Genomic DNA, 13603 nt, shown 5'->3' with positions numbered 1-13603 from the left:
TTCCTGGGTCTGTTGTTCGACACTGTCCAGGAAAGGGTTTTTCTGCCATTATCCAAAGTCACAGTTATCCAGCAGAGGGTTCGTCAGGTTCTGACGCCTCGCAGAGTATCGGTGCATTTGTGCACCAAGCTGTTAGGCCTGATGGTGGCAGCCTTCGAGGCCCTATCTTACGGAAGGTTTCATTCCAGAACCTTCCAAGGCAATCTTCTGGCTCAATGGTCGGGGTCCCATCTTCAAATTCACAAGACCATTGTTCTTTCCAAGGAAGCTCGACTCTCTCTTCAATTGTGGCTGGATACATCCAACCTTACCAAGGGTCGCTCCTTCCAGTCTCAGGTCTGGACCATGGTGACCACAGATGCCAGCCTTCGGGGTTGGGGTGCAGTCACGCTGGGTCGCACTATCCAGGGTCTTTGGACCAGCCAGGAAGCCCGGTTACCCATAAACATCTTGGAGTTACGGGCTATCAGGTTGGCACTGGCTCAGGCCCACCCCCTACTTGTCGGCTTGCCGGTAAGGATACAGTCAGACAACATCACGGCAGTATCCTATATCAACCGACAAGGGGGCACCAGGAGCAGGACAGCCATGCGGGAAGTCCGCCCAATTCTGTCCTGGGCAGAGACATACACCACCGGTTTCTCCGCAGTCTTTATTCCAGGAGTGGAAAATTGGGAGGCGGATTACCTCAGCAGGCAGGATCTCCACCCGGGAGAGTGGGGCCTTCATCCGGAGGTTTTCCAACAGCTGGTTCAGAGATGGGGGATGCCACAGATAGATCTCATGGCATCCAGACTGAATCACAAACTTCCGCAGTATTGTGCAAGGGCTCAGGATCCAGCGGCTGCGGCAGTGGATGCCCTCTCCATCCCCTGGAACTTCGACCTGGTATATCTCTTCCCTCCTATTCCGTTACTTCAAAAGGTACTCAAACGGATAAAGAGGGGAGCAGTAGAAGTCATCTTGATCGCTCCAGATTGGCCCAGGCGTCCGTGGTACTCCGACCTCAGGGACCTGTTGGTGGAGGAACCTTGGCGCCTGCCGCTGCGAGAAGACCTGCTGCAGCAAGGTCCATTCGTCTACCAAAACTTGCCTCGTCTACGTTTGACGGCATGGCGGTTGAGGCCGAACTTTTGAAGAGAAGAGGTATACCAGGAACGGTCATTCCTACAATGCTTAAGGCAAGGAAGGATGTAACAGCGTCTCACTACCATAGAATATGGAAGTCATACATCCGCTGGTGCGAGGCCAGGAAGGTGCCAAAGGCAATCTTTTCTCTGGCTAGACTTCTTGAATTCCTGCAGGAGGGACTTGCATCAGGTTTGAAGCTTGCTTCTCTCAAGGTTCAAGTTTCAGCCCTCTCAGTATTCTTCCATCGCAGGATAGCGCTGATTCCTGAGGTACAAACTTTTTTGAAAGGAGTACTTCGACTTCAACCACCGTTCACTGCTCCTACGGAACCATGGAATCTAGTGGTGGTTCTAGAGTTTTTGAAGTCAGATTATTTTGAGCCATTGGACACCTCGGATCTCAAATTTCTGACTTGGAAGACGGTGATGCTGCTGGCTTTGGCCTCAGCACGTAGGGTTTCTGAATTAGGAGCCCTATCGTGTAAGTCTCCTTTCCTTACTTTTTACAGGGACCGGGCTGAACTACGTACTAGCAGGAATTTCCTTCCTAAGGTGGTTTCTGCATTTCATGTAAACCAGCCTATTGTGGTACCGGTTCTTCAGGGTGAAGATGTTTCTCTGGATGTAGTCAGAGCCTTACAGGTCTATGTTAGGCGAACCCAACATCTAAGGAAATCTGACAGCCTTTTTGTGCTCTACGATGCACTTAAGAGGGGTTGGCCTGCGACAAAAAGGACTTTGGCAAGATGGATTTGCTGTACAATTAGGGAAGCCTACTTGTATGCACGAAAGAAAGTACCATCGGGAGTGTCAGCGCACTCCACGAGGTCAGTAAGTACTTCTTGGGCCATGGCGAGAGGTGTCTCCTTGACACAAGTGTGCAAAGCGGCTACCTGGTCGGGATCTAGCACGTTTGCAAAGTTTTATCGGTTTGATACCTTCGCCAGCTCGGCTACGGCTTTTAGTAGAGCAGTGTTACAGGAGCCCCAGAGCTCTCCCGCCCGGACTTAAAAGCTTGGGTATGTATCCCCACATGTAATGACTGCAGTGGCTCCTGCTGCATGTAGGTGAAATAAGGAATTTGGTACTTACCGATAATTCCCTTTCACCGAATCAGCAGGAGACACTGCACGCCCACCCAGCACTGGTTCTCCTGCCATGATGTTAGTGTGGTTTGTGTGTGTGAAAGATACGCTCTTTCTATTGTTGCAATGTTTGTTGCATAGTTATTATTATTACATAGGGAACTTTTCAAAAATCCTATGTGTTATGTTTTGTTAGTATGTTCACGTTATGTGCATTGTCTACTAACTCTGTTTATGTTTTAGCTCCGTTCCCTACCGGGCAGGCCCTGGTCTCTCTTCTCCTCTCGGACACAGTTTTTCTAAGACTGGGGTCTGGGCGGGGATAGAGGAGGGAGGAGCCTGCAGCAGTAAAGTTTTCTTAAAGTGCCACTCCTCCAGTACACCTACTCTATCCCACATGTAATGACTGCAGTGTCTCCTGCTGATTCGGTGAAAGGGAATTATCGGTAAGTACCAAATTCCTTATTTCTGAAAGTTCTCTGAGAATAGATAATAACAGACAGGCGAGGACCATAATTGAGACCTTAAGGAAAGAAAGGTAACATCTATGTTATTGTAACAGATGGGATCAGAGGTCAAATAAAATGCTCAACTTAGAAACATAGAATTTGATGGCAGAAAAGAGAAGTGAAGAGAAGTGAGTCCTCTGTTGCTTATGTTTAACAGAAAAGACTGCTTTTTGGGTCACATTACATCATATTAAGAAAGCCAGCTCCATACCAAGGTGTTCCTCACCATGCTTCAACTGTGCAGCTGTGTCTCTGTTTTCCAAAGTTAACTAATTTAACGTGTCTATGGCCTGTTTTGGCCATCAGGTGTTGCGCACTGCTTTGGGGGAATCCTCCAGTGTATACCAGAGGTTGTTGGCAAAAATTCCATTTAAAGTGCCTATATCCTTTTGTAGTCTATATCCCCTGAAAGTCTTATATATCCAATGACATATGTACGATAAGTGCAGGATGGGCACTGCACCCATGTGTAGTCTCCTGAGTCCTGTGGTGCTACAGAACATACTGTAGGGAAAACTACACTGTCTGCTTTTTTTCTGGAGTTTTACTTAATCTCCGTAGAAAAATCACTGGGAGCACGGGTGGGCGCCATAGACCTGAATATGGAGGTTAGACTCTGGCATAGTGTTGTGCTATCTACAAACCTATGCCTGCTTCTAGAGAGGTGGGGCCAATACTGAGACTGCAATTAATATATAGATATACATTTTCTCCCCTTATATTGGACTACGGAAGGAACAAATATGTAATGGACCAAGGCTATTTCCATATTATTTATGTAGCTATTTTGTTGGGTCAATATTGAGATGTGAGGCCTTTGTGCCTCAGTGATTTTCACTAGCTTCCAGTGGAATGATGGCATGCATATTGTGTCGGACACAAAATGGCTTCCCCCACAGTGTAGGTAAAATGTACATTTGAAGCCCTCCTGTATAAAGTTGTTCAATTTTGGATAATACAAGTATTTACTATTCTGATTTTTGCAGGTGAATAGAATTCTACCTCGCTCGAACCCAGTATACAATTTATACGAGTATTGTGTGCCAGAGGATATGTATCAGGAGCACATCAATGAGATCAATGCAGATCTGTCTGCACCTGATATCGAAGGAGTATATGAGACTCAGGTATTTGTTTAAGCAACTCCAGCAATCTGTTACGTGCAAATCATTATCGCTTATGTACTGTATATAAACTATTTGTGGTCTCCCTCAGGTTCCTCTGCTGCTGCGGGCAGTAATCCAGCTTGGGTGTTTATGCATGGTGAATAAGCAGGTGATTCGGCAACTTTCAGGAAGGGAAGCTGACAGTTTTGACTTGGACCACTTGGAAATGAAGTCGTTGGCTCAGTACAGCTACCTGGAACCAGGTAACACGCAATCAAAGCCTGCAGCTTTCCCTAAATCCAAGTTTGACTTGCTTTTCTTTAGGAAGATTTTTTTATTGTCTGCAAAATTACTGTACTTCTGATGTATTTTTCATTTTGTTTTACAGGAAGTATCAAGCACATTTACTTGTACCACAATTCTCAGGGAAACAAAGCACTTTTTGGATTGTTTATACCATCTCAAAGAAAGTCTGCTGTGTTTGTTGTGGACACGGTAAGATCCGTTTGAAATCGGAGTACTACAGCGGTCTTCAAATGTATAATTAGCTCCGCAACTGTGAAGTCACATCCCCATATTTTGATTGGCCAATCAGTCAAAGAAAATGGATGACCATCGATAGATAAAACATTTATGATCATCCATTGCATAGTATGCCACTATCGACAGCAACAATAGCCATCCCTAGCAACAGCCAAGCAGAGAGCGGTGGGCTGCCCAGCTGTATTCAGACTCAAAGCAGGTTCAATGCTATATTGAAATTTCGCTGTGGCTCACAAGTCACCACTGCCGCTCCTGATTGACTGCTGGACCACGAGCTCTGATTGGCTTGTGAGCCAGGGCAAGATTTATTTCTGCCCTGCTGGTGGCTGTCCTAGTTACCGCCAGCAGCAGTATTTCACCCACCCTGTGGATAGCGAGCAGAGATGCTTGTGAATACTGCCGTTTGGGTGTTCTAATTGTTCTTCCCATGTATTCTAACCAGTAGAGGTTTTTGGTACATTAATGACCCCTTTATATTAAAATGAAACATTTTGGTTTATTTTGTTTTGTGTTGGATGTTGTAAAAAAAAATATATATATATCTTTGTATTTTGATATGGCACCCCTGCCATATCCCGCAATAGTGGAATCCCCCTATTTTTAATAACATTTAATGTATGTTATGTACCTTATTCTTCGGTTTTATGATTTTTTTTTATTTTTTAACTAGTTACATTTTCAAGTCGGATACCTTTCTATAAGTGCATTGTTTTTGTTTTTGTTTTGTTTTTTCTACATTTTTTGAGTAGATCAGTGGCTCTCAAGACTCCATACAATTCATATTTCCCCAGTCAACAAATGCCCATATAGAATTAACTTCCCTGTGGATCTTTTTAAAAGGTCAATGAATGTTTATATCAGGTGTAATTCTGTGAGGCGACTAACTTTTTGGGGTCTTCAGGACAGATATTCATAACCACTGCTTTAGATCTTGGTTCTGGAGTAACACTTCCATTTTTTTTTTTTTTTTTTAAGTGTATGATCTCCCCATTACTTGGTTATATTGTGTTTATAGATGACATTTTGTCTTTGTAGGTTTGGTTGATAAAACTGCTGTAGATTTTATTATTTTTTTTTTTTTTATGATCAGGTTTTCCTGTGTCTTGTAAAGTTTTATGTACTGTATTAAACCTGGGTTTTTTATTTTATTAATTTGTCTACAAATTGCTACATTAGTGAGATTCCCAGTCCCATGTAATTCTCCAGGTTCAAACTGTTTCAAGTTTCTGGTTCGAGGGTGTTGGTTTTCAATCAGGCCCAGGTATTTTTCTTGTATTTTGTGTTCAAATATAGGGTGAAATTTAATAGGATGAGAGAATCAGAAAGTGAGAGATTTGGAAAGAAATCTCCAGTTTTTATTAAAGCGGCAATCATTTACACTGCAAAACCAGTTTGATTTTGCAGTGTAAATGATTGCCGCTTTAATAAAAACTGGAGATTTCTTTCCAAATCTCTCACTTTCTGATTCTCTCATCCTATTAATTTCACCCTATATGTTCTAGTTGTTTTCCTTTGGGAGTTAATAATTAAAGCAATGTCCGTTCTAGATGAAAATGTCATCTAGATATCTGCGCCAGAAAAGCCATGCCTAGGCACTTGTTTATGAACAGGTTGGCATAGAATAGGAGATTTGGGTATTGCCCATTTACATGAATAAGGTTGAATAATGAATTTTTAACTTTCTTTAATAAATACCTACTCCTATTTATTAAGGATGAATAGCTTTACAGTTCTGATAGTTATTCCTTATTAGTGACGGAACAGGACAAGGAAGCAGTTTTCTTTGTCTAATGTAGCATGAATGTAAGTTACACATTTAATTATTTTATTGTATACTGTAGCTATGTATCCATATCTCTATTATTGTGTACAAAACATATTTGAGTCATAACAAACTTTGTAATATTTCTTTATTCACATGTGTTTGTTTCCAATAGTAGTAGCTAACTTCATTAGGATTAGCAGTTACAAAAATACTAGTGGTGGAACATATCTCTTTCCCAGCAGTAAACACTGCTGCTTTTGTACTCCAAATTTACTTTGAAATGCCTCGTACATACGGGGCGCACCAGCAATGTGTGCGATCTGGCACGGTCAGTGTTCTCTGGTGAGAGAACACTGGTGATGACTAGATATATACTGGCTTGCAGTATAAATCTAGTCCGGCACTGGCGCATTGCCATCTGTGGGGTGCCTACACATTGAGCGATTTTATTTCTAAGTAATCTGTTCAGATTGCTTAGAAATAGGTCTACAATCGCCCCGTGTGTACGCCCAATAGTGATTTTTTTTTTTAAAAAAATCTATTTTTTTTTTTTTTGTCACTTTGATTTCACTTTCTGTGGTATGGCCCTCGTATGGATAATGACCTGCATTATTGTCAAGTATGTTTCTTTTCTTAAGAAATGTCTTGTCCAGTCCCATTGGTGGTTGTAATAGGGTACAAGGATGCCACTGTCACTGGTCAACAGAGTAAGGCTAGCACAGACTCACATATGGAAGTACAGACAGTGTACATATAGCGATATACCCAAATCACATGACAGTACCACAGCCCCACCAGTTATAGAAGACGGGTAAGAGAAACACAAGCCTGATCCGATGGACCAGTGGGTGTTGTGCTGCTGTCCGTGAGGCAGAGAATCTGTGCCTGAGGTGGGAACTTTTGGATGGGTAACATGTGCTCCAGTAAAGCCCCCCCAAATGTTTGTTGTCATCGCAACTTATTAGGTTGACAGAGACAAAGGCATTTTTTTTACCTATCTTATCTCTATGTAATCCAGAAACCAATTTGTCCATTGCAGTTACTGCCATGGAAAAGGAATAGATAAGTAAATATAATTTGCTGTGTAAATGTGATGTGTATGATAGATTTCCATACTTCATGCAGGTGCGAAGTAACCAGATGCCAAACCTAAGTAGTATGTATACAAGTGAGCACACTGCAATGCAGGAGAAGGTTGATTCTGAGCTTTTGCCCCCCGAGAAACACGTCTTTGAAGTTCGAGCAGAGACTGATTTAAAAACGGTCTACCGGGCAATCCAAAGGTTACTTCTGAGTTACAAGGTAAGTGAGAGAATGGCGTTTTAGAAACTGTGCGAGAGAATGCAGCTAGTAAACCAGTCTTGTACATTTTATTTTCCTTAGGATGAGAGACGTGGTCCAACTCTGATTGCCGTGCAGTCTAACTGGTCCTCCAGGAGGTTAGCTAGTGGGATGCCTATTCTAGAGGAATTTCCTTTTGTCCCTGTGCGTGTAACAGATGACATCAGTTATAATGTCCTGGATTGGCAGCGCCATGGTGCCCGGCGCATGATTCGTCATTACCTTAACTTGGACAGCTGTCTTTCTCAGGCATTTGATATGGCCAGGTAATTTTTTGACCATTGCTTCAGAAAATGTTATTTTATATATATTTTTATATATAGTAACTGAGAACAGGGTTCCTGCTGGTCTTTTCTGTGGAAGATGCCAAAAACTACGAGTGAGTGGCCCTTGCTGTTTGCAGCAAACATCAATTTGGGAAATAATTTTTGGCCCTATCCGTTCTGTGGGTTGAACATTTAAAGTAGAGATGATCCAAATAACATTTGTTCTATATAAACCTTTTTTAAGAACTTTTTTATTTATTTTTTTATTTCTGAACCATTTCTTTTAACAGTTGTGTAAAGTTGAACTCTTAGATGCAGTCACTGTTAGCTTGCCAACATTTGTTTTGTCAATTTGATTGAAGGGTTTATGAAAGATGTTTCCCCCTGTAAGGCTATACAATTTGTATTTTGCAGTGAGGGTGTTCCAGGTGAATTGATTTTTCCTTTAAAAAAAAAAAATCTGTTATAAGATTTTTTTTTTTTAATACACAATTTGATGTTTGTGTTCTTGCCTCTGCTGATAATAATCAACATAAACAAAAGTGTAAAAGCTGAGCTGGACAAGCATTGTACTGCCCATGCATTATGGTTATGAGATACAGGGGAAGAAAAGAAACGGTAAGCATGAGAAGAGGAGGGCGGGTGATGGCAGAAGGAAGGAGACCTTATCCAGGTACCTGATATACAGCAGTGGACTGAAGTAAATGGCCTTTCAAAGAAAATAGCAGCAGTGAGCGGCCCTAAAGCAGGGATGGAGAACCTTTCGGCCCTCCAGCTGTTGAACTACACATCCCAGCATGCCTTGCTACAGTTTTGCTATTGGCAATCCTAAAACTGTTGCTGGGCGTGTTGGTATTTGTAGTTCAACAACAGCTGGAGGGCCAAAGGTTCCCCATCCCTGCCCTAAAGAAATGAAAGCAAGAAATCTAAAAAGCCAGAAGGAAGGGCTCCGTAGGGTGTAGAGCTATTATAGACAAACCAATGACATCAGTGTTGGAGAAATCTGTAAGAGGCATTACGTGAATAAGCAGATATTTTATGCATGGTTGCCAAATTTGTTTCAGAAGCTGTTGGCAGGAAGGTGGGTCTGATTTTATTGCCATGTCCAGCAAACAGGCACCTAGCCACATTTAAGATTCTGCATAGAGAGCATGTCTGTGTATTTAGCCAAACATTCCAGTGGGGAGCCATGGAAACTTGAATATTGGTATTTTAAGAACCTCTAAAATGAGATGAAGTACAGCCCAAAATGGGTCAGGCACAACCACCAGATATCCGGGGGGATATCACCTATGATAGATCTTGAATTCATTCTCTCTATACAAGAAGGAAATAGACCTAGAAAGCCTTTCTCTCATCACGGACCTAGGGGGTTATTCTAGTTCATTCTTTCTGACAAAATCCTTCTTAGATGGACAAAACCATGTGCACTGATGGTGGGGCAGATGTAACTTGTGCAGAGAGAATTAGATTTGGGTGGGGTTTTTCTTCAAAGTGAGATCTATATTGCAGTGTAAAAATAAAGCAGTCAGTATTTTCCCTGCACAGAAACAAAATAACTCACCCAAATCTAATTCTCTCTGCACATGTTACATCTGCCCCCCTGCAGTGCACATGGTTTTGTCCATCTAAGAAGGATTTTGTCAGAAAGAATGAACTAGAATAAACCCCCAAGTGTCTTCATCTGGTGGACCCACCAAGTTTCTCCAACTGATGTTTGGCGTATCTGTCTGCTAAGCAGATTCTTTCAATTTTGTAAAGCTATGTCTCCACATCACTTGATATACTCACTTTTCTACTATCCAAAGCTGTGTGTACTGCTCTGCTTGTGGATCAGAGGCAACTTCAACAGCGATCACCCATTTTTCATCTTTTCTCCGGCCTTTGAATCCTTTAACCTGCTGTCTTGCATGATACAGGGGATGGGGTCTGAACTTTAGGAGGTAGTTTTAGTAGTACCTTAGCGCCTGTCATTGCATTCTACACCCCATAATATACATAGTCCTCCATAGAGATCAAAATTACAAAACTCTGAGTTATCTTTCCTTATATATTAGGGATGTGTTTATTAAAGATTATCTATTTCCTATTGCACCTGTAGGTATTATCACCTTCCTGTGGGCAATCTGCCAGATGATGTATCCACGTTTGGGTCAGATCTGTTTTTCTCAAGGCATCTGAGGCGACACAATCACCTCCTTTGGCTCTCCCCAAGCTCCCGGCCTGACCTCGGAGGCAAAGAGGCTGATGACAACAGACTAGTTATGGAGTTTGATGAGAGGGCATCCGTGGAAATCAACAACGCTGGATGTTACAATACTGGTAGCTAGACTTCACTGAAAACCCCCCAAAAATGTTTCCCATGTTTGTTTGTTTGTTCATTTGTTTTCTATTTGTTTTAGTGTGTGTTTATTGATTTTTGTTAATACAGGCATATGGGATGCATTTTCTTTTTAACAAGTGGACAGCTAAATAAGCAATTCATCTTCTGTTTTTTTGCTATGAAATGTTTAAATGGTAAAAAAATATGGTACTCTTTACTTAGAAGGGCGCCCATCTCGGCCATCTCGGGCATTGAATGCACTAAAAAATCAGGTGCGATGCGACAGACGAGATGCCCGAGATTTCCCATAGGGAACAATGTTAAATGTCTCAATTGACCCGATTTTCCTGTTCAATGCCTCAATTGACCCAATTTTTCCATAGGAAACAATGTTAAATGGGCCACAGAGGCCAAATAGGCACCCTGAAGTGAATAATGGGCACCCGAATTGTTAACGCCACCCCACGATCAACGTCAACCCGAAGCGTGGCGAGCGCAGCGGTTTGCGTCCTACGACCTTTTCATACCCCCACTATCCACGTCGGCGTGGAGTTGAGAATAGAAAGTGTGGCGAGCGCAGCGGATACCTTCACAGGTATCCGCGTCCCCTCGCGGGCTTCACAGCTGTCCGCGTACCCTCGCGGGGCTCGCTGCGCTCGCCACGCTTCGGGCTCGGTGGCTCGCTGCGCTCGCCACACTTTCTATTCTCAACTCCACGCAGACGTGGATAGTGGGGGTATGAAAAGGTCGTAGGACGCGTACCGCCGCCCCTCGCGGGCTCGCTGCGCTCGCCACGCATCGGGTTGACGTTGATCGTGGGGTGGCGTTAACAATTCGGGTGGCCATTATACACTTCAGGGTGCCTATTTGGCCTCTGTGGCCCATTTAACATTGTTTCCTATGGAAAAATCGGGTCAATTGAGGCATTGAACAGGAAAATTGGGTCAATTGAGACATTTAACATTGTTCCCTATGGGAAATTTCGGGCATCTCGTCGGTTGATCGCACCCGATTTTTTAGTGCATTCAATGCCCGAGATGCCCGAGATTTTTTACTAACGATGCCCACGATCAAAATCGTGGGCGCCCTTCTAAGTAAAGAGTACCAAAAATATATTAATATATATGTTCATTGCATTAATACAAATCCTTTTAAAGGTATATAAGCAAAGATATAATGAACAGTATATATGAGCAAATTAATTATTGAAAGTAGCTGAACTGGTTTGAAAGACACTTTTTAGATATGTAGCCACTGGTTCGTTGTGTCTAGTGCCTCCATAGTAAAAGCTAGAATATGTGGGACAGTATGAGCAGGTGGATACACAAGCTGGCGATCGGGAAATACCGTATTTATCGGCGTATAACACGCACCGGCGTATAACACGCACCTTCATTTTAAAAGGGAAATCTCAGGAAAAAAACCCCTGCACTAAGGAAGGTGGCTGGCTGCACTGGCACACTTCACGGAGTCAAGAGCAACAAATCTCAGACTCCGCAAAGGCCCATGGGAAGAGCTGCTCTGGGCATGCTCAGCAGCACTCCTTAAGGACCGGCAGCCATCTTAGACACTGGCAGCCAGCCTCCTCGCATAAGTACCGTACAGGCTGCACAGAATCCCGGTAAATATGAGCGCTGGAGCGGGTGCCTTCGAGGGGGCGGGCGGCAGGACTCTGCACATGATGTGCTGGTGTGGCGCTGGAGCGGGTGCCTTTGGGGGGGGCGGGCGGCAGGACGCTGCACAGCGTCCGGCTGCCTGTCCCTCTGCATGTGCCCGCTCCAGTGTTGCACCAGCGTATTTATTGTGTGCGGCGTCCTGCCGCCTGTCCCTCTGGGGGTGCCCGCTCCGGCGCTCCCTCGCTATATCGACGTATAACACGCACATATCGGCGTATAACACGCACCCATCTTTTCCCCCTATTTTCAGGGGGGAAAAAGTGCGTGTTATACGCCGATAAATACGGTAAGTACAGGTCTTACGCAGTGATATGGTTTTATGGATTGTGTGGAAAGTCCTTTCTTCCTGTGATAACTTGTTCATATCTTTGCCGCAGTGTGCGTGGAGCTTGATATTCAGAGCCTGGCTGTAAACAGCATTCTGCAATCACATCATATTAATGACTTGGAAGGGGCTGGTAGTATGGGCATCAGTTTTGATGTGTTACAGCAAGCTTCCCTTGAGGATATGGTTACTGGGAACCAGGCCAATGCTGTGGCCAGTTACGATGAGACTGCCCTTTGTTCCAACACCTTCAGGTACTTTATTACATATACAACTGATGTTGCAGTAATGCGATGGTGCCATATTGTCAATACTAAATCCATTGACTACAGCCATAGGAGTGCTAAAAGCGAAGTCTGCATTGTGTGGATTTGTGTTGTCTGAGGCTATTCACTCAAATTCATGTGTTGTAATCTTCCCCCTGTAGGATTTTAAAGAGCATGGTTGTAGGCTGGGTGAAGGAAATTACACAGTACCACAATGTGTATGCTGACAACCAGGTTATGCACTTCTATCGGTGGCTTCGAACCCCATCCTCTCTGCTGTATGACCCTGCCCTTCACAGGACTCTCCACAACATGATGAAGAAATTGTTCTTACAGTAAGGAAATTTGGTTATATACTGGGTCTGCTTTCCAAAAGCCTTGGGAGCAATGATAACGAAATATATATCTTTATTAATTCATTAAAACAAAAAAACTGTTTCCTTGGTTTAATAATGTTGATTGCACTATACTTAAGGGACGTAACTTTATAAAAATTAATAAACTCCTGTATTATAGGAGTAGAACCTTCTCCCGTGCTGTATAATGAACTGATGTCCACAATAGTACATTTCCTATCTTATTTATAGTGGGTGACGACCATAGGCTGCACACTGTTATCGTAGTAAATGTTGTATACTGCTAAAAGATTAAGATCTCATGACCGAAGTCTTCAGTGTGTGAGACTTCAAGTACTTGATGTATAAAGCAGACTATGTTTTAGAAGGGCTAGATGAAGCAAATGTATCAACTATATTACGTACCAATATTCGGATTTTATACCATCTAAAGCTTTCTGTCCATCTAGTCATTGCCCAAAAATATATGTATGATTATTATTTTATGAATGTATTTTTACCCCCTGTTTCTATAATGACCTTTGTCCAATAGATTGGTGGCAGAATTTAAGCGGCTGGGCTCCTCAGTAGTGTATGCTAACTTAACCCGCATTATCCTCTGTACCAAGAAGCGCAGGGTAGAAGATGCCATTTCTTATGTGGAATATATTACCCAAAGGTGGGTGCCTGTCCTTTTTGTCTTAGCGTCTGTTAATTGTCCATCACCTTTATTCAGCCGCTTTAATGTTTCCCTTACAGTATTCACTCTAAGGAGATCTTTCACTCTCTAACCATCTCCTTCTCTCGCTGTTGGGAGTTCCTGTTTTGGATGGACCCTGCAAACTATGGAGGGATCAAGGGAAAGCTTCCTGCTAGTGTACACTATGGAGAGGTTGGTCTACGTAATCCTTTTATGCAGTATATTTCTAGCCC

The 13603-nt window shown here is 43.1% G+C and overlaps 1 protein-coding gene across 1 annotated transcript in view; it reads left to right on the top strand.

Annotated features, from left to right (window-relative positions):
- POLE (DNA polymerase epsilon, catalytic subunit) overlaps positions 1–13603 on the top strand; it is a 76850-nt gene that overhangs the window by 55584 nt on the left and 7663 nt on the right. Inside the window, exons 33-42 of the mRNA XM_083145306.1 lie at positions 3711–3851; positions 3940–4093; positions 4219–4325; positions 7264–7440; positions 7522–7745; positions 9847–10067; positions 12122–12323; positions 12497–12670; positions 13224–13349; positions 13430–13562. Of these exons, the coding sequence (XP_083001432.1) occupies positions 3711–3851; positions 3940–4093; positions 4219–4325; positions 7264–7440; positions 7522–7745; positions 9847–10067; positions 12122–12323; positions 12497–12670; positions 13224–13349; positions 13430–13562 (1659 nt within the window). The remainder of the gene's footprint in view (positions 1–3710; positions 3852–3939; positions 4094–4218; positions 4326–7263; positions 7441–7521; positions 7746–9846; positions 10068–12121; positions 12324–12496; positions 12671–13223; positions 13350–13429; positions 13563–13603) is intronic.

This window comes from Crinia signifera, chromosome 1, assembly GCF_055691185.1.
Source record: "Crinia signifera chromosome 1, ASM5569118v1, whole genome shotgun sequence".
In the NCBI taxonomy this organism is placed as follows: domain Eukaryota; kingdom Metazoa; phylum Chordata; class Amphibia; order Anura; family Myobatrachidae; genus Crinia; species Crinia signifera.
Note: the sequence above shows the minus strand (reverse complement) of the source record. Positions and strands in the feature narration are given on the sequence as shown.